The 18,380-nt window shown below is 47.1% G+C and overlaps 1 protein-coding gene across 1 annotated transcript in view; it reads right to left on the bottom strand.

Moving 5' to 3' along the window:
* Positions 1-18,380, bottom strand: part of fras1 (Fraser extracellular matrix complex subunit 1) — a 333,688-nt gene that overhangs the window by 40,081 nt on the left and 275,227 nt on the right. Inside the window, exons 48-50 of the mRNA XM_056280308.1 lie at positions 12,678-12,802; positions 8,212-8,352; positions 6,510-6,737 (exon numbers count right to left, since the gene is read on the bottom strand). Of these exons, the coding sequence (XP_056136283.1) occupies positions 6,510-6,737; positions 8,212-8,352; positions 12,678-12,802 (494 nt within the window). The remainder of the gene's footprint in view (positions 1-6,509; positions 6,738-8,211; positions 8,353-12,677; positions 12,803-18,380) is intronic.

Genomic DNA, 18,380 nt, shown 5'->3' with positions numbered 1-18,380 from the left:
AACTGTCTCACCTTACTGTAATGCAGCCTTTAAGACCAGGGAACGACGACGTTTAAGTTCTATCACCAGATTACCACAACCACAATACCACAACACATCTGGTCTCACACCACCATGTCCACATCACATCCACATCCACATCACATCCACCCCACATCCACACCACACCCACATCCACATCATATTCATATCACATCCACCCCACACCCACACAACATCCACATCCACATCACATCCACCCCCCATTCACATCCACATCCACATCACATCACATCCACACCACATCCACATCACGTCCACACCACATCCACCCCACATCCACATCACATCACATCACATCCACCCCACATCCACATCACATCACATCACATCCACCTCACATCCACATCACATTCCCATCACATCCACACAACATCCGCACCACATCCACATCATGGCCACACCACATTCACATCACATCACATCCACATCCACATCACATCCACACAACATCCATATCACATCCACATCACATCCACACCACTACATCCACATGCTGAGCAGATGCAGCCTGGAGCTCCCGACTCCAACACATCAGCGCCACCTTCTACAAATTAAACAACAACACACGTATGACTGCTGTACAACATCTCCCCTGGTGAAGGACAGGTAATCAAAGGAGAGAGAGCGAGAGAGAGAGAGAGAGAGGGAGGGGGAGAGCGAGAGCGAGAGCGAGCAAAAGAAAGAGAGAGATGGATGGCAGGTGGGGGGGGGGGGCTGAAATGTCAATTCCGCCTCAGGCTTAAACAACTGTCATAGAAAAGACACAAGCAATACACCAAAGCACAGCAGTGTACCGTGGGGTTTCAGTCAGGCCCTTCAGTAACGAACTGCCCCCCCCCCCAACACACACACACACACACACACACACACACATTTCTTATATGGGTGCCGATACAGCCAACACAGCCACATGTTTTTTTAAACCCCCACCCCCTCTCCTTTTCTACCCAATTGTACTTTGCCAATTACCCCACTCTTCATGGCCACGGCTGCTCCACCCCCTCTGCCGATCCAGGGAGGGCTGCAGACCACCACGTCTCCTCCCATACATGTGGAGTCTCCAGCCGCTTCCTTTCACCTGACAGTGAGGGGTTTCACCAGGGGGACGTAGCGTGTGGGAGGATCACGCTATTCCCCCAGTCCCCCCCCCCGAACAGGCGCCCCAACCAACCAGAGGAGGCGCTAGTGCAGCAACCAGGAGCTGCAGACAAGGCCAATTGTGTCTGTAGGGACACCCAACCAAGCAGGAGGTAACACGGGGATTCAAACTGGTGATCCCCATGTTAACAGGCAACGGAATAGACCGCTACGCTACCCGGACGCCCCCCAACACAGCCACATATAAAACACACTATCACACACTATATGGATCAACACCAACAACACAGCTGATCTTCAACAACCACGGTGCACACCACTTCGCACTAGAGCAGCTGCTGCAGCATCACCACCACATCCCCCTTCATGTCCCTCAGCAACCAGACAGCACAAGACTAAAACAGCTAGAAGAGGGCACTCGGCAGAGCGCAGATCTCCACCAGGCGTATCTCCCCTTCCGCGGTGCTCGGACTCGGTGACAAACCAACCCTTCAACAAATGCAATAAAGCATAGCAACAATATGACTAGTGCACCGCCTTCAGTTCAAAAACGACAATGTGCCCACCAACCTGGAGTCGAAGCGCCCCCTCACCTGAGACCGGTGGCAGCCTTCTCTCACAAAATTCACCCAGTAGTTTAGCCTGTTTGGAAGAACGTATAAAAACGCAGAACCATCGTACCAGATTCACAAAAAAAAAAAAACACTATGTAGATCGGCAACAAACTCGTCAGTAGCTGTGAAAGCGGCGGCCATTGTGCGTAGTAGGTCAAGCTCAAAGCTGATGACGACACCGGGGCTAGTACCGATACGTCGCAGGGCCTCTGGGGCATTCTGTAACTACAGAAAAAAAAAATTTTTTTTTTTACTTTGTTTATTAAGTTTTACATGAAAATACAAGTGCGCCACCAGTGCATTACAAAATGTTTTCATCCAAAACAGGTGTAAATATATATGTATATGTACATACACGATAAACTTCTCTATTATCAAAATACTGTAAAAAAGTGACAATCAAAAATGCTGTAAACAAAAACAGCATTACTGCCTCAGAAAATAAACTGGAAATAACAATAAAAAAGGAAAAAACAAAAATTAAAACAAAAACAAAAACACAGCCAAAAGAGAGAGGAGGGAGAAAAAAAACAAAACAAAAAAAACCCAAAAACAAGACATCAGTCAGCAAACAGTGGTGTCCCCACTAGACAATACCGTAATGCACACGGACAAGCAGACACGCCGGCCCCCGACCAACGGGCCGGACCCCCCAGCCGACCGGCCAACGCCGCCGCCCGCGGAGCAGGAGACACGGGCCAGCGCCCCGACTAAAGGGCCCGACCCACCAGCCAAGGACCAACGCATCCACCCACCCACGCACGCCACAATACATTGGTATAACAGCAGTTAAACTGCACGCTGCCCAGCATCAGTAGCACTGTAAACCATAAAAAAGTGTATCAGTCCGGGATAAATGGGAAACTTATGTGATTAATAAATTGAAAAAATGGACCCCATAATTTCTGGAATTTATCAGCAGAACCACTCAGTGAAAGTCGAAGTTTTTCTAATTTGAGAAAATAGAGAACGCCTTGAGCCCAGTGAAAATAAGAAGGTGACACCTGTGACTTCCATTTAATCACTATTAGTCTCTCTGCCAAAAAAGTGGTAAAAGCGAGGAGGTCTTTTTTAACTGCAGAGAGAGTTGGTAACATAGGAAAGACTCCAAGCAACGCACCAAAAGCGTCAGGCTCAACTTTTTCCCCACTTATTACAGAAATTATATTAAAAACTTCTGTCCAATATTTATGCAAAGATGGGCAAAGCCAGAACATATGTATAAGATCCGCAGGTGAATGCTGGCATCTGTTGTATGCAGGGGACGCCCCATCATAGAACTTTGACAAACGGGCAATAGTATAATAGGTGCGATGAACCGATTGACACTGAATAAGGCTATGCCTGGCGCAAATAGAGGATTTATGAACTCGTCTTAAAATCTCCGCCCAAATTTCCTCTTATATTGCCTCCCCCAGATCCTTCTCCCATAACAACTTAATGGAATTTAAGGAGTCCGGACGTAAAAGATAAATTTGGTTATAACTATATGAGATGGAGCCTTTTAAGGTTGGGATTGGTGTCAGGAAACTATCTAGAGCAGAATCGTTAGGTAGGTGGGGGAACATGGGAAACATGTTATGAGCAAAGCTCCGGACCTGCAGATATCTGAAAAAATGTTGCTTAGAAAGTGAAAATTTGTCTGACAATTGCTGAAAAGAGGCAAAAACATTATCAATATACAAGTCTTTAAATTTGTTGATGCCAAGCCTTTCCCACCTTAAAAAGTCACTATCCATCAGGGAAGGAGGGAAAACATGATTGGCGGCTAGTGGAGCATAGGTAGAAAAAGTCTGTAGGCCAAAGAAGCGCTTAAACTGAACCCAGATTCTAAGAGATGTTTTAACAATTACATTCTTAGTATATGGACATGTGGAGGAATGGATAGGGGAGTGTAGCAAAGCTTTTAACGATGCAGGTTTAGCCGAATTGGATTCTATGATAAGCCATTCTGGAGGGGGTTGAGAGGCCTCAAGTTGAAGCCAGGATTGAAAAATTCTTATACTGGAAGCACAATAATAAAATCTAAAGTTAGGCAGTGCCATGCCACTGAGCAGTTTAGGCCTTTGTAGATATTGCTTACGCATTCTAGGAACTTTCTTATTCCATACAAACTCCAGGATCATGCTGTCCACTTTGTGGAAAAACGTCTGAGGGAGGAAAAGAGGTATACATTGAAATAGATAGGAAAAGCGTGGGAGAATATTCATTTTGACCGTATTGACTCGTGCAACCAAAGAAAGATTAAGAACGGAGCAGCGATCCAAATCCCCTTTAATTCGGGTCAGCAAAGGGGCAAAATTTGCTTTATAAAGATCCTCCATTTTTTGTGTGACTTTAACTCCCAAATATGTGAAACTGTGTTGGGCAATCTTAAAGGGTAGAGTATGCAAGGGATCATCTTTAGTGGCGGTATTAATAGGACATATTTCACTTTTGCTCAAATTCAGTTTGTATCCCAATATCAGGCTAAACGACTGAAGAGTGGCGAGTATAGCAGGGACAGAGGTGGGCAAGCCAGAAATGTATAAAAGGAGATCATCCGTGTAAAGCGAGACGTTCAGTTCCATGCCATTTCTTACTATGCCTGTAATATGGGGATTGGATTGGAGCGCTACTGAAAGGGGTTCAATGGCAATAGCAAATAACAAAGGACTTAAGGGGCAGCCCTGTCTTGTAGAGCGGAAAAGGCGAAAGTAGTCAGAGTTAATATTATTCGTCCTGATTGAAGCATGTGGAGAAGAATAGAGTAACCGAATCCATGAAATAAAGTTTTTTCCAAAGCCAAATTTCTCTAAAGTGAAGAAAAGATAATTCCACTCCACTCTATCGAACGCCTTCTCGGCATCTAAAGATATCAAAGCCTATTGAGTGTCAGAAGGCGGAGTATTATAAATTACATTGAACAAACATCTAAGATTAGAGAATGAATGCCTATTTCGAATAAATCCTGTTTGATTTTGAGAAATTATAGAAGGGAGAACAGATTCAAGGCGTAGTGCTAGTTATTTGGATAACAATTTAAAGTCAGCATTCAGTAAACTTATTAGGCGATAAGAGGAGCAAGCTAAGGGATCTTTGTCTTTTTTCAAGAGGAGAGAAATAGAGGCTTGATTAAGAGTTTGAGGAAGACATCCAGCGACAAGTGATTCGTTAGACATATCTAATAGTAAAGGGGCCAGCTTGTGCCAAAACTTCTTATAGAATTCAGATGGAAAACCATCTGGGCCTGGGCACTTCCCATTTTGCAGAGATGTAGCAGCTGCGTGAAGTTCTGAAATAGTAATTGAACTCTCTAATACTTTCACGTCTGATAGACAAATAGAGGGAATATCTAAATTTTCAAAGAAGGTAACATAATTAGGAGGAGATGGACCTTGATCAGAAGAGTAAAGAGATACATAAAATTCCTTAAAAATATTGTTAATTTCTAAAGGGTCAGTAGTTTTACCTGAATCTGTTTGGATCTGAGAAATGTGACGCGAAACTACATCAAAATTTGATTGGCTGGGCGTCCGGTTAGCGTGGCGGTCTATTCCGTTGCCTAGCAACACGGGGATCGTTGGATCGAGTCCCCGTGCTGCTTCCGGCTTGGCCGGGCATCCCTAAAGACAGAATTGGCCATGTCTGCAGGTGGGAAGCCGGATGTGGGTATGTGTCCTGGTCGCTGCACTAGCGCCTCCTCTGGTCAGTTGGGGCGCCTGTTCAGGGGGGAGGGGGAACTGGGGGGGGAATAGCGTGATCCTCCCACGTGCTACGTCCCCCTGGTGTGACTCCTCACTGTCAGGTGAAAAGAAGCAGTGGGCGACTCCACATGTATGGGAGGAGGCATGTGGTAGTCTGCAGCCCTCCCCGGATCAGCAGAGGGGGTGGAGCAGAGACCGGGACCGCTCAGAAAATAGGATAATTGGCCAAGTACAATTGGGGGGGGGGTCCATTTTTTTTTTAATTGGCTGACGATACAGTAATTCAAAGTTTCAATCAGTTTGCAGCTTAAGGCGTCCACGAAAGGCTAGCAGTACAAATTAGTGCTGGTCCAAGGAGCTGTGATGAGGTCAGGTGACACGGGACGTCCCTGCTCAGCCCCACAAGAACACAAGTAACTGCATTCAGACACACTCCGGACACACTTCAGTTTAACTATGAAAAACAAATGATGATGTTGACAGGGCCGGTAGAGAAGCCCCTGGCGGCCCTGATGGCCCACGACTGCCAAAGCACCCTCATACGCGTGGGTCAGGGAATCAGGAAAACACACAAGCTCACACAAGTAAAACATGCTCACTCACACACACACACACAGACACACACACACAGACACAGACACACACACACACACACACACCTTAGCCACCTCTCCTCGGATCATAAGAAATGTTCAGAGGACTTCCCAGAGACACATCCTCTGAGCTCATACACACACAGAAACACACACTTTTTAACCCCCACCTCATGCCGTACTAGAAATGTCATACCCCACCTGCCCCCCCCCCCATACACACACAGAAAGACCTACACCGCCATATCCAAAGACACACACAAAAACCTCTATACACACACACAAGCACACACATTCGTACACACTAATTTTCCACTGCCATAATTAAAATGCCACCCACCCACCTCCCACACACACACACACACACACATTATCCTCCAGAAACACACACACGTATAGCCAAAGATTTGCCCACTATCTTCCCAACAAGGTCATTCATAATTCATACACACTTACACAAGCACACACAGCCTCACCTCCTTGCCCCCTTCCTCCACCATGAAGAACAGGTTCGTGCCATCAGCCACGCTGAAGGTGAAGCGGTCCTTGAGGGAGTTGGATCCATCGTGGTTGTAGCTGACGCGATTCTGGTAGATGTCGTCCATGGTGAAGCTGCTGGTCTGCCGGTAGTGCTGCCCATTGCTCGTGCGTTCAATGGTCCCGTGTCGCGGCACCTGGACGATGGTGAAGACGATGGACTCTGCCTGGAGAGACAGAAGACACCAGGCTCTTTAATCAGAAGAATCCATTACTTATTCATTCATTCATTCATTCATTCATTATCAGCGAGTTCTGGGTCTACCCCGGGGTCTCCTCCCAGCTGGCCGTGCCTGGTAAACCTCCAAAGGAAGGCAGCCAGGAGGCATCCTGATCAGATGCCTGAACCACCTCAACTGGCTCCTTTCGATGCAAAGGAGCAGCAGCTCTACTCCAAGCTCCCTCTGGATGTCCGAGCTCCCCACCCTATCTCTAAGGCTGAGCCCAGACACCCTACGGAGGAAACTCATCTCAGCCGCTTGTATCCATGATCTCACCCTTTCGGTCACTACCCAGAGCTCATGACCATAGGTGAGGGTTGGAACAAAGATTGACTGGTAAATTGAGAGCTTTGGCTTCCGGCTCAGCTCCCTCTTCACCACAACGGTCCGGTACAACGTCCGCATTACTGCTGATGCTGCACCAATCCGCCTGTCAATCTCCCGCTCCATCCTACCCTCACTCGTGTACAAGACCCCGAGATACTTGAACTCCTTCACTTGAGGCAAAAACTCCTCCCCAACCTGGAGGGAGCAAGCCACCATTACTTATTACTCATTTAAAAATGTAATGCACCCACTGGGAGCAGTATTTTGTTATGCTTCCTGTTTGATGGTTTTTCTAGAACAACTACAAAATTAGAGACGGTATCACCCATCGTAATCACCCATTTTCTGTTTCGGATAATGAGAACAGTGTTGATGTCAAATGGTCCTGTCATTCTGTCATGCGCCACAATACAAGTAGGGAATGTATCTTCCACCACGAGGAGGTAAACTTCCCCGATATTTCCCATCTAAACTCATTTAAACTGGTATTTGTCCACGTCAGCTGATGATGGAATAAAAAAGAAATAACCTCAATCGTAGCAGGTGATAACAAAAAGCAAAGACCATTCAAATTAACCCTCCGTTGAAAAACGGTGAATGCGAAATGGTAAAATTACAACCAGCCAGCCCAGTGTTGGTAAATTATGATCGATACTGATAAACCCACAAATTTACCACCAGAGCATTAACTGCAGGTTCAGCTCCAAAAAGAACATTAGTACTGAAATACTAAAAGGAAGTTGATGGGTTTTTTGGACTTGTTCTGCCATTGGAAAATTTAGACACCATTTACACCTGGCACTGAAATGTGTCCCAGGTGATCAGGCACCAACCAGTCGAGCTTATTCACTTAAAGACCAGCTAAACCTGATGCCACTAGTCTGAGCTAGGTAGCATCTAAAGGTGAAAAACCATCTATAAGCGCTAGGCTGATCTTGGGACCAAGTGGCGTAAGCATAGCACTAGCCGATCCTGATGCAAGCGAGGCACAAGTTGCATAAAATGCCTTGTGTAAATGGGGCCTTAATTTTTTTCTCCTGGTTTAGCCCCGGATTAAACGGCAGTGATCCTCACAGACAGCAGCCGTTCTTACCTCGGTGTCGGCATCTGTGGCCTTCAATTCAAATTCTGTGATGGTCTTCCTCACTCCCTCCTGTACCCTCATGCCAGGAACCTGAAGGAGTGGGAGGGAGTCATCCACGGGCTTGATGGTGATGTAGAACGTCTGGGCGACCTAGACACAACACACACAGAACAGTAGTTTTAAAAAAAAAAATCATAAAATCATTGTGGTCTGGTAAGTCTCAAAAGGCAGGCATCCGGGTAGCGTAGCGGTCCATTCCGTTGACGGTTCGAATCCCCATGTTACCTCCGGCTTGGTCAGGCGTCCCTACGGACACAATTGGCCGTGTCTGTGGGATGGAAGCCAGATATGGGTATTTATCCTGGTCACTGCACTAGCGCCTCCTCTGGTCGGTCGGGGCACCTGTTCGGGGGGGAGGGGGAACTGGGTGGAATAGTGTGATCCTCCCATGTGCTACATCCACCTAGTGAAACTGTCAGGTGAAAAGATGCGGTTGGCGACTCCACACGTACCAGAGGAGGCATGTGGTAGTCTGCAGCCCTCCCCAGATTGGCAGAGGGGATGGAGCAGCGACCGGGATGACTCGGAAGAGTGGGGTAATTAATTGGCCGGTTACAATTGGGGGAGAAAAGGGGGGGGTCTCAAAAGGCATTTGTTAGTGTTAGGGACCAAAATTACTTCGCAGGTGGATGGATCAGTCTTCAATCAGACAGAGCTGCAAACCCCATGATGTAGAACTGGAGCGCCACATTTTCAAACACGCCAGTCTGCTAGTAGTAAACAGTGCTACCACAAGCCAGTCAGTCCATGTGACTAGTTATTATGCCTGTACACAATTCTTGCTGTCTTTGTAAGTGTCTTTGATAAAAAAAAATCCTATAGCAGCATTGTCGCTAGCCTCTCCTAGCGCTTCCACGCTGTCATTTTAAAAATACATCGCTGCTTGTTGGTCATCTAAACCCCTCCTGGCATTTCACTGATTGGTCCAGTGTCCAGCTGCCAGACTCAGTTGAATCTCAATGGATCCATTCTAGACCAATACATTGTAACAAACTGAGCTGAGCTTGTGAGACTTAGGCTGGCTTCACAAGGCAAGCTTAATTGCCCACTGGCAGACAACAGCATCGTAACCTAGCATTTATCGATCCATCCATTATCCAAACCCCTCGTCCTACGTAGGGTTAAGGGAAGCTGGAGCCCATCCCAGCAGTCATTGGGCGGCAGACGGGGAGACACCCTGGACAGGCCACCAGTCCATCAAAAGGCAACACATTCACACCTAGGGACAATTTAGTATGGTGAATTCATCTGACCTACATGTCTTTGGACTGTGGGAGGAAACCGGAGCACCCAGAGGAAACCCACGCAGACACGGGGAGAACACGCAAACTCCACACAGAGGACAACCTGGGATGACCCCCAAAGTTGGACTACCCCGGGGCTCAAACCCAGGACCTTCTTGCAGTGACGTGACCTCGCTAACCACTGTGCCACTGTGCTGCCCAACCTAGCGTTTGGCTAGCTGAAATACACCACCAAACAGAAGCATGTCCTTTTGGTTCCTGGCCGTAAATAGAGTAAAAACTTTGATACAACAATAAGTTTTTGGCCAAAATGCTATACAACGACAAACTATCCAGCTATAAGAAACAAGATAAGAGCCACTGAGTAAAACATTTCTGTTACCAATCTTTTCTATAGTCACTGCAGCACTACTCAGACAGTCATGTGGACACCAATTCCCTCTCAGCTTTTTTCAAATTTCTTCCCTGTGAACCAGTTCTTGAAAAGTGATGACATCTAGTCATGTTTTTGAGGCATAGCCTTACAGATAGGACAGACCATGTTTACTGCTCCCTTCTTTCTCACTGTAGTCTCGCTGAATTTGCCTCGGTCACTATCACATCATTAGTTATGACAGCATGCTCCTTTCCTTTTCAGGTTTTTCATGTTTTTCAGATTGTCTGAGAAAGTGCTCCACAAATGGAAAAACTGGGGGCGAAGAGCAAAATTTCTGCTTCCGGTGTGGGAAGATGGCGGTGCAAATTCATTTGCGGCAGCCTCGCCCTGAGCTGTCCATCCAGTGTCTTTGTCCACGCCTATGTCTAAGTTTTGTCTTCGTTTGATGGCTGGGAGCGCTGACGCTGGATTGGCTGAGAGAGCGGGAAAGGCTAAGCTAACTGCTAGCCAACGCAGGCCGGCAGTTCCGATAACACAGAGGGCGGTCTGGCGGCAGCGTCACCTAGCGCTGACTGTGGTGTTTTTGATGTCATCATGTGGAGTGCGGGGAGGTGTGTCGAGGGTTTCTGGCTGGGAGAGCTGGTGCTGGATCGGCTGGGAGAGTTGGACAGGCTAAGCTAACTGCTAGCCGACGCAGACCGGTACTTCCGATAACCCCGAGGGCGGTCTGGTGACGGCCTCACCTTGTGTTGAATGTGGTGTTTTTGATGTCGTCGTGAGGAGTGCGGGGAGGTGTGTCGAGGGTTTCTGGCTGGGAGAGCTGGTGCTGGATCGGCTGGGAGAGCTTGGTCTGCTTCGTCCAGTGGGGCCGGGGACCACAGCCCCTGCCTGGAGCTGCACCCAAGAAGGAAACGCCGAGGGCGTGCTGACAGGATGCAGAAGCGGGTGGCAGGCTAAGCTAACTGCTAGCCCAAGCAGACCGGCGGTTCCGACAGTCATCCTGGCTGGCGTCCGTTCCCTCGGACAGTGATTTCTTGTTTAGACTGGATATATGTGTTAGTTTGGGTATGTGTGTTCTTGTGGTTTTTGGATGTGCTGTTGTCTTTGTGTTGCGCTGCTGTGGGCTGGGGGGAAACGGTATTTCGTTTTATTTCATGTACGCAAGTCCATGAAGTGAAATTACAAAGCGTTCCTCCTGATTCCTGAAAGTGCTTGTTCTCCGACAGCTGTCATTACCAACAAGAATATATTTTACCGCACGAAATAGTCCTCATAATAAACTGCTCTACCCAACAGCCCAGCTGAAGATAATGGAGCCACAAATGAAGCAAACGAGCCAAACCACTGGACTAATACCAAACACCGACCAGACCGCTACAGCGGCCGAGTGAAATCCCCTGCTCACCGCAGTCAGCCAAGCATGAAGGCCAAACGACTGCTTCAACATGTTTACTCGAGTCCTCATAGTCCTCATTAGCCGGGATTTGCAAGGCAAATGTCTGCCTGGAAGTGGGTAGAAAGGGGAGCGTGGAGGGAACCTCCGTTGGGCTATATAAAACCGAGGAGCCAAAACTTCAACACTTCAAAGTCGGACAATAGAACGAACCACTCCTGAATGAACCCCAGAGGAGTCCCGTAGCCAGCTGGATGTGATGGGGGCACTGGCTTAGAGGCAAGTCAAATTAGATGTGGCTCAGTGATGAACACCTGTGTTTAATTAGCTGCTACGCTTTCATACATGTGTGAGTTTCAGCGGTCAGTGACCAAACACTAGACCGTGTGTGTGTTGGTATGAAATAACTTTCAATCCCTCGCCACCAGACCTTATAAAATTATCACTTAAACTCTCTGAAACACCCCTGTAGTAGTCATGTCCTAAAGTGTATCCATGTCCCAGTAAATGTCATGCGTGTTTGTATGTGTGGTAGTACCTGTTTAACTTACTGACACACACACACACACACACACACACACACTATATAGTATATATACACACACACACACACTATCTATAGATAGATAGATAGATAGATAGATAGATAGATAGATAGATAGATAGATAGATAGATAGATAGATAGATAGATAGATAGATAGATAGATAGATAGATAGATAGATAGATAGATAGATGAATACTAAGCACAAAAAGTAAGGAAATGTGTGTTTGGTAGATTATTTCTTTGTTGTAACAATGCTTCTTGGCAATAAATCTTACACCATTGGAAAGCCTGTTTATTTGCCTTTTAAATGGCGCCACATTTGTAAGGAACATGCATTTGTGGGACGAGCAGCAGAGCTGAGTATGTGGGTTGCGCCCATGAAAAATTTGCCAAATCTTCTGTGCCAATGCCAAACAGCTTATTTTGCTGCTGCTATTGACCCTTGTGTTGAGCTTCTTGTACCCCAGGTGCTGACAATCAGCTGCCTGATATAAGATTTATTGCCAGGAAGCATTGTTACAACAAAGACATAATCTACCAAACACACATTTCCTTACCTTTTGTGCTAAGTTCATAGAGATATAGATATAGATAGATACTAGATAGATAGTAAATTCAGGGGGCAGCCGGGAACCGCCGGAGCCAGGATGCGACCCCAGGTCTCCTGCACCACAGGCGACTACATTAACCAGTCAACTAAAGGGTCCAACCCGTTAGCTGTTAGCTGACCGGCTCGCGAGTCTAGTCATCCGTGCTTGTTACACTACCCCCCCCCCCCGGGAATATTAGAGTATTTATCCTGACGGTGTATTTGTGTGTGTCCGTGTGACAGATAGCTGTCTGTCTGTCTACTCACCTCGTTTGCCCCGTCAGACACGGTGAAGGAAAACTGGTCGGCGTGCTTTTCTTCTTCGCTGGTGTGGACGTACTGGATGCTGCGTGACGCCAGGTCAGCCTGAGTGAAGGTGCTGATCCTCGTACCTGCAGACAGACGTTTGGTTGGCTCAGTCAACGGGTCAAAAGGTCAACGAGGAAGTGAGAATGTGCCCTGTAGTGTCTGACCCAGGTGGACATCTAGAACGCATGACACCAACGTCAAATCAGCCAATCAAGTGCGCCGATCTCTACGTAAACCTTACTTTTAATTTAATCTATTAATCAAAATTTCCCTACATTTTCCCAGCAACATCCACAGCACAGGAAGTACAGAAAACCCTTTTTTGATGTAAATGATATTTGCCGTGGACAGATACTCCGAGGCCTGAAAATTCACAGAGATGGCCCTGGTGTGTTCACTGGAGCACCCTGTTAATATTGGCTGAAGTCATGATGGCGGTAATGGCCAGACGTTTTTTCAAGACCAGTGTTATTACTGGGAGTTTTCAGTGACCAGTGTTATAACCATTGGCACAGTGGTTAGCGCAGTCGCCTCACAGCAAGACAGTCCTGGGTTCGAGCCCTGGGGTAGTCCAACCTTGGGGTTTGTCCCAGGTTGTCCTCTGTGTGGAGTTCGCATGTTCTCCCGTGTCTGCGTGGGTTTCCTCCGGGTGCCCCCGTTTCATCCCACAGTCCAAAAACATGTAGGTCAGCTGAATCAGCTGTACTAAATTACTAAATTGTCCCTAGGTATGAATGTGAGTGTGTGTGTGTGTGTGTGTGTGTGTGTGTGGGTCGGCCCTGTGTGATGGACTGGCGGCCTGTCCAGGGTGTCTCCCCGCCTGCCGCCCAATGACTGCTGGGATAGGCTCCAGCATCCCCGCGACCCTGAGAGCAGGATAAGCGGTTCAGATAATGGATGGATGGATCTTTTATTTCTGTTTTTTCTTGTTTCTATTTTTTTCAGATGGATGTTATAACCAAGCACATCACTGGCAACTTTGACATCTCTTTTATAACTCCATATTATTAAATCCAATATTACCAACAACCACTGAAATGAGGCTATCTCCCTGTGCAGAGCCACAAATACAGACAATTTTCAAGATGAAGGAATTTAAACCAACTAGCCAACATATTTTACATATATAGATATAGCCCTGTGTCCAGTAAGTCACTCAGCATGTCACATGGGTCTGAGGGAAATGGAAATGGAAAACTTTTTTCATAAATCTTCAATACACAAACTGCTGACACATGACAAACTCAGCGGCGGCTCGTGCATGGTCTCTTCAGCTTGTATTGTCTATTTCCTGGATAGAAAAGTACAAATCATGTCAGTCAGGGTACCCACATGCACAGGCAGGGATGAGGAGAGGTGATATTCTCATTATGTGGTCAAATCTAGACATAATTGGTCTGTGTGGCCTGGGCATCATTTTACGAGCTCCATTAATAACTCAGCTGGGTGTGCATTTTAGTGATATCAGCTAGCCTTTACATTGCATTGTTATCATGCAAATGATAATGAATAGTTTTTAAAAAATAACATTGAAATAACAGGGTGGCACGGTGGCGCAGTGGTTAGCACAGTCGCCTCACAGCAGGAGGGTCCTGGGTTCGAGCCCCGGGGTAGTCCAACCTTGGGGGGGTCGTCCCGGGTCATCCTCTGTGTGGAGTTTGCATGTTCTCCCGTGTCTGCGTGGATTCCCTCGGGGTGCTCCGGTTTCCTCCCACAGTCCAAAGACATGCAGGTCAGGTGAATCGGCCGTACTACATTGCTGCTAGGTGTGAATATGTGTGTCAGCCCTGTGTGATGGACTGGCAGCTTCTCCAGGGTGTCTCCCCGCCTGCCGCCCAATGACTGCTGGGATAGGCTCCAGCATCCCTGCGGCCCTGAGAGCAGGATAAGCGGTTCGGATAATGGATGGATGTTTTTTTTCCTGCCACTTGTGTTGACAGGGGACATGAAGTTTAATGTCTTCTCAAAGCTGGGATGCAGGAGGAATACTCAATAAGCACACTTATAAATTCTCATTTGATTTCATGAGATAAGGGGGAATGTATACCTGTGTTTCACACAAGACTCTGGAGAATGGAAAGCCTCCGACACATTGGTTCGTAGTGCAGCGAGTGACCTGGTCATTCTGTCCATCCTGTCATCCATCCATCCTTCTATTCATTCACTCTCTATTCCCGCCTAATCACTTCCAGTCACGGAGGGCTGCAGCCTTTCCCAACATGCGGGGAGAACAGCTGCAGTAGATGGAGGCAACATCTTACAACCAATACTGCTAATGTGACTCTATGCTAACGCTAATCACATGCTCTTGAAGTCGTACTGAAAAAACTAACAATGTTGGTTATAACGGTGTTATAACGGTGCCATAATATACACAATCTACAACCATCCATCATCCAAACCACTTATCCTGCTCTCAGGGTCGCGGGGATGCTGGAGCCTATCCCAGCAGTCATTGGGTGGGTTGGCAAGCGGGGAGAAACCCTGGACAGGCCGCCAGACCATCACAGGCCTAAAACTAGTCAACCAGACCATGTTTCATAAAACTAGTCAACAAGACCATATGTATTTCTATGGTCTTGTTGACTAGTTTTATGAAACATGGTCAATCTACAACCAGGTATCAGAACATAATGAATTGTTCGATGCTGCCTTGCTGAGCTTTTAAAAGCGTTGCTATATTAATTGATGGGGTCGACCAAAAGCTCCTGAGGCCTGAAATGTACCGATGTGGACGGAACGAGAGGAAGTGACCAAGACCGGCTTCAGGCTCAGCTTTATGAATAAGACAACACAGACGATGTCTGTTTCTAAATATTACAGATGGGTCTAATGCACAGCCAATCCCCCCTGCACACACACACACACAAGCTGGTCCTAACCAGGCTCAAAATGTGTTTGATATATATTTTTCCTGGTCTGAATCAATAGAGATTCATCGATTTCCACTGAAGTCGGCGGCGAGTGTCCCTTGTGACACCACTCAATTTTGAGGGTGTCGCGCTCAGACCCACAGAAATTAGTCTTGCTAAAACACCGGGGTTGAACATACCTATTGATGTTTTAGCACCGCTAGCTTGAAACGCCTCCGCTCAGGTTGACAATCTGTCCCACAGGAACAGCTCGCCTCGCTGGATATGTGTATGTGTGTGTGTGTGTGTGTGTGTGTGTGTGTGTGTGTGTGTGTGTGTGTGTGTGTGTGTACACCTTCTGACAGGTAGAGTGAATGACTGGCGCTAATTACCCAGAAGCCCTCTGCTCAGTGGCTCTGAAGTACAATCAATCCGAAGTAATTGGATATCAGCATTTTATGTTTCTGCTATTAAAAACCATGTATTTTAGGGCGTCTGGGTAGCGTAGCGGTCTATTCCGTTGCCTACCAACACGGGGGTCGCCAGTTTGAATCCCAGTGTTACCTCCGGCTTGGTCGGGCACCCCTACAGACATAATTGGCCGTGTCTGTGGGTGGGAAGCCGGATGTGGGTATGTGTCCTGGTCGCTGCACTAGCGCCTCCTCTGGTCGGTTGAGGCGTCTGTTCGGGGGGGAGGGGGAACTGGGGGGGAATAGTGTGATCCTTCCACGCGCTACGCCCCCCTGGTGAAACTCCTCACTGTCTGGTGAAAAGAAGCAGCTGGCGACTCCATATGTATGGGAGGAGGCATGTGGTAGTCTGCAGCCCTCCCCGGATCGGCAGAGGGGGTGGAGCAGAGACCAGGAAGGCTCGGAAGAGTGGGGTAATTGGCCGGGTACATTTGGGGGGGGGACTTAAAAAAAAAAGAAAAGAAAACACGTAATTTGGCGATACTGAAGCTTTCAAAGTGGCTATCTTTAATTCTTCAGTACAGAGGGATTTGGGATCTGGTGGCCACAACAGCTTGTTTTCATACTGCAAATCCCAGCATTCAATTCAAGACGAATGTGATCCTGCATGCCCAGAAGACAGACAGGTCACAATTTTCAGCAGTTGCAGAATTCGGTTACACTTTATTTTAGGGGGTCGGAGAGGGTCGGAAATTACCTAGTAATTTCCTAGTAATAAGGTGGTAATTATCACATAATTTCTTAGAAATAAGGTTGAAATTACCTTGTAATTTGGGTTATGGTAGGGTTAGGGTTATGGTTAGGGTTGGGTTAGGTTAGGGTTATGGTTAGCTGTAAAATTACCTGTAAAAACTACCACCTTATTATTAAGAAATTACAACGTAATTTCAACCTTATTTCTAAGAAATTACGTGATAATTACCACCTTATTACAAGGATATTACTAGATAATGTCTGACCCCCTAAAATAAAGTGTTACCCAGAATTCAAGTTCAAATTTAACTTTTTTGTCATATATCTTTAGTATACAATGAAATTCTTGTGCTCTGGCTCTCTCTGCCTTGACACAAGGACACAAGGTACCCCTCTCCCCCCCCAAAAAAAACAAAAAACAATTACTACAGACCTACAAAGAGTATATACACAATGAATCCATACAACTTACACACAACACACAGTACTGGATAACACAACAGTGTGCCTGACTTAGTGAGATGGCTGGTGTGCGATTTGGATTTGGTGGCGCTCTGGCCAGATAGGTCAGTGGTAGCATGTGTATTTTAGAGAAAAAAGACTGATCTCTGCTCTTCGCAGATGATGTGGTTTTGTTGGCTTCATCAGAACGTGACCTCCAGTGTGAACTGGGGCAGTCTGCAGCTGAGTGTAAAATGGCCGGGATGAGAGTCAGCACCTCCAAGTCTGAGGCCATGGTTCTCTACCGGAAAATGGTGGATTGCTCCCTCTGGGTTGGGGATGAGTTGTTGCCTCAAGTGAAGGAGTTGAAGTATCTCGGGGTCTTGTTCATGAGTGAGGGTAGGATGGAGCGGGAGATTGACAGGTGGATTGGTGCAGCATCAGCAGTAATGCAGACATTGTACCGGACCGTTGTGGTGAAGAGGGAGCTGAGCCGGAAGGAAAAGCTCTCAATTTACCAGTCAGTCTTCGTTCCAACCCTCACCTATGGTCATGAGCTTTGGGTGGTGATGAAAGGGTGAGATCACGGATACAAGCGGCTGAGATGAGTTTCCTCCGTAGGGTGTCTGGGCTCAGACTTAGAGATAGGGTGAGGAGCTCGGACATCCGGAGGGAGCTCGGAGTAGAGCTGCTGCTCTTTTGTGTCGAAAGGAGCCAGTTGAGGTGGTTCAGGCATCTGATCAGTATTTCTCCTGGGCGCCTTCCTTTGGAGGTTTTCCAGGCACATCCAACTGGGAGGAGGCCCCGGGGTAGACCCAGAACTCGCTGGAGAGACTACATGTCCAATCTGGCCTGGGAACGCCTTGAAATCCCCCAGGAGGAGCTGGAGGGCGTTGCTAGGGAGAGGGCCATTTGGAGTGCCCTACTTAGCTTGCTGCCATGGCGACCCGACCCTGGAGAAGCAGCTGATGATGAGCTGAGATGATGGGATGAAGAGTGATCAACCGTGTGGTCTGACACAGTAATACTGATCAACATGTCAATCCAAATCAATTATTTAAACCAAACCATTGTGATTCACATTAATTAATCCCAACAGGCAGCAATATCATCAGGATGATCCTACAATGCTGCAGGCCTCCTTCGAGTTGAGCCATGTTGACGTTTAGCTGATTAGCATGTCAGAAGCTAGCTAGTTCAGCTAT

This window comes from Lampris incognitus, chromosome 1 (genome assembly GCF_029633865.1).
Source record: "Lampris incognitus isolate fLamInc1 chromosome 1, fLamInc1.hap2, whole genome shotgun sequence".
NCBI lineage: Eukaryota > Metazoa > Chordata > Actinopteri > Lampriformes > Lampridae > Lampris > Lampris incognitus.
This window is presented reverse-complemented; position numbering and strand designations above follow the sequence as displayed.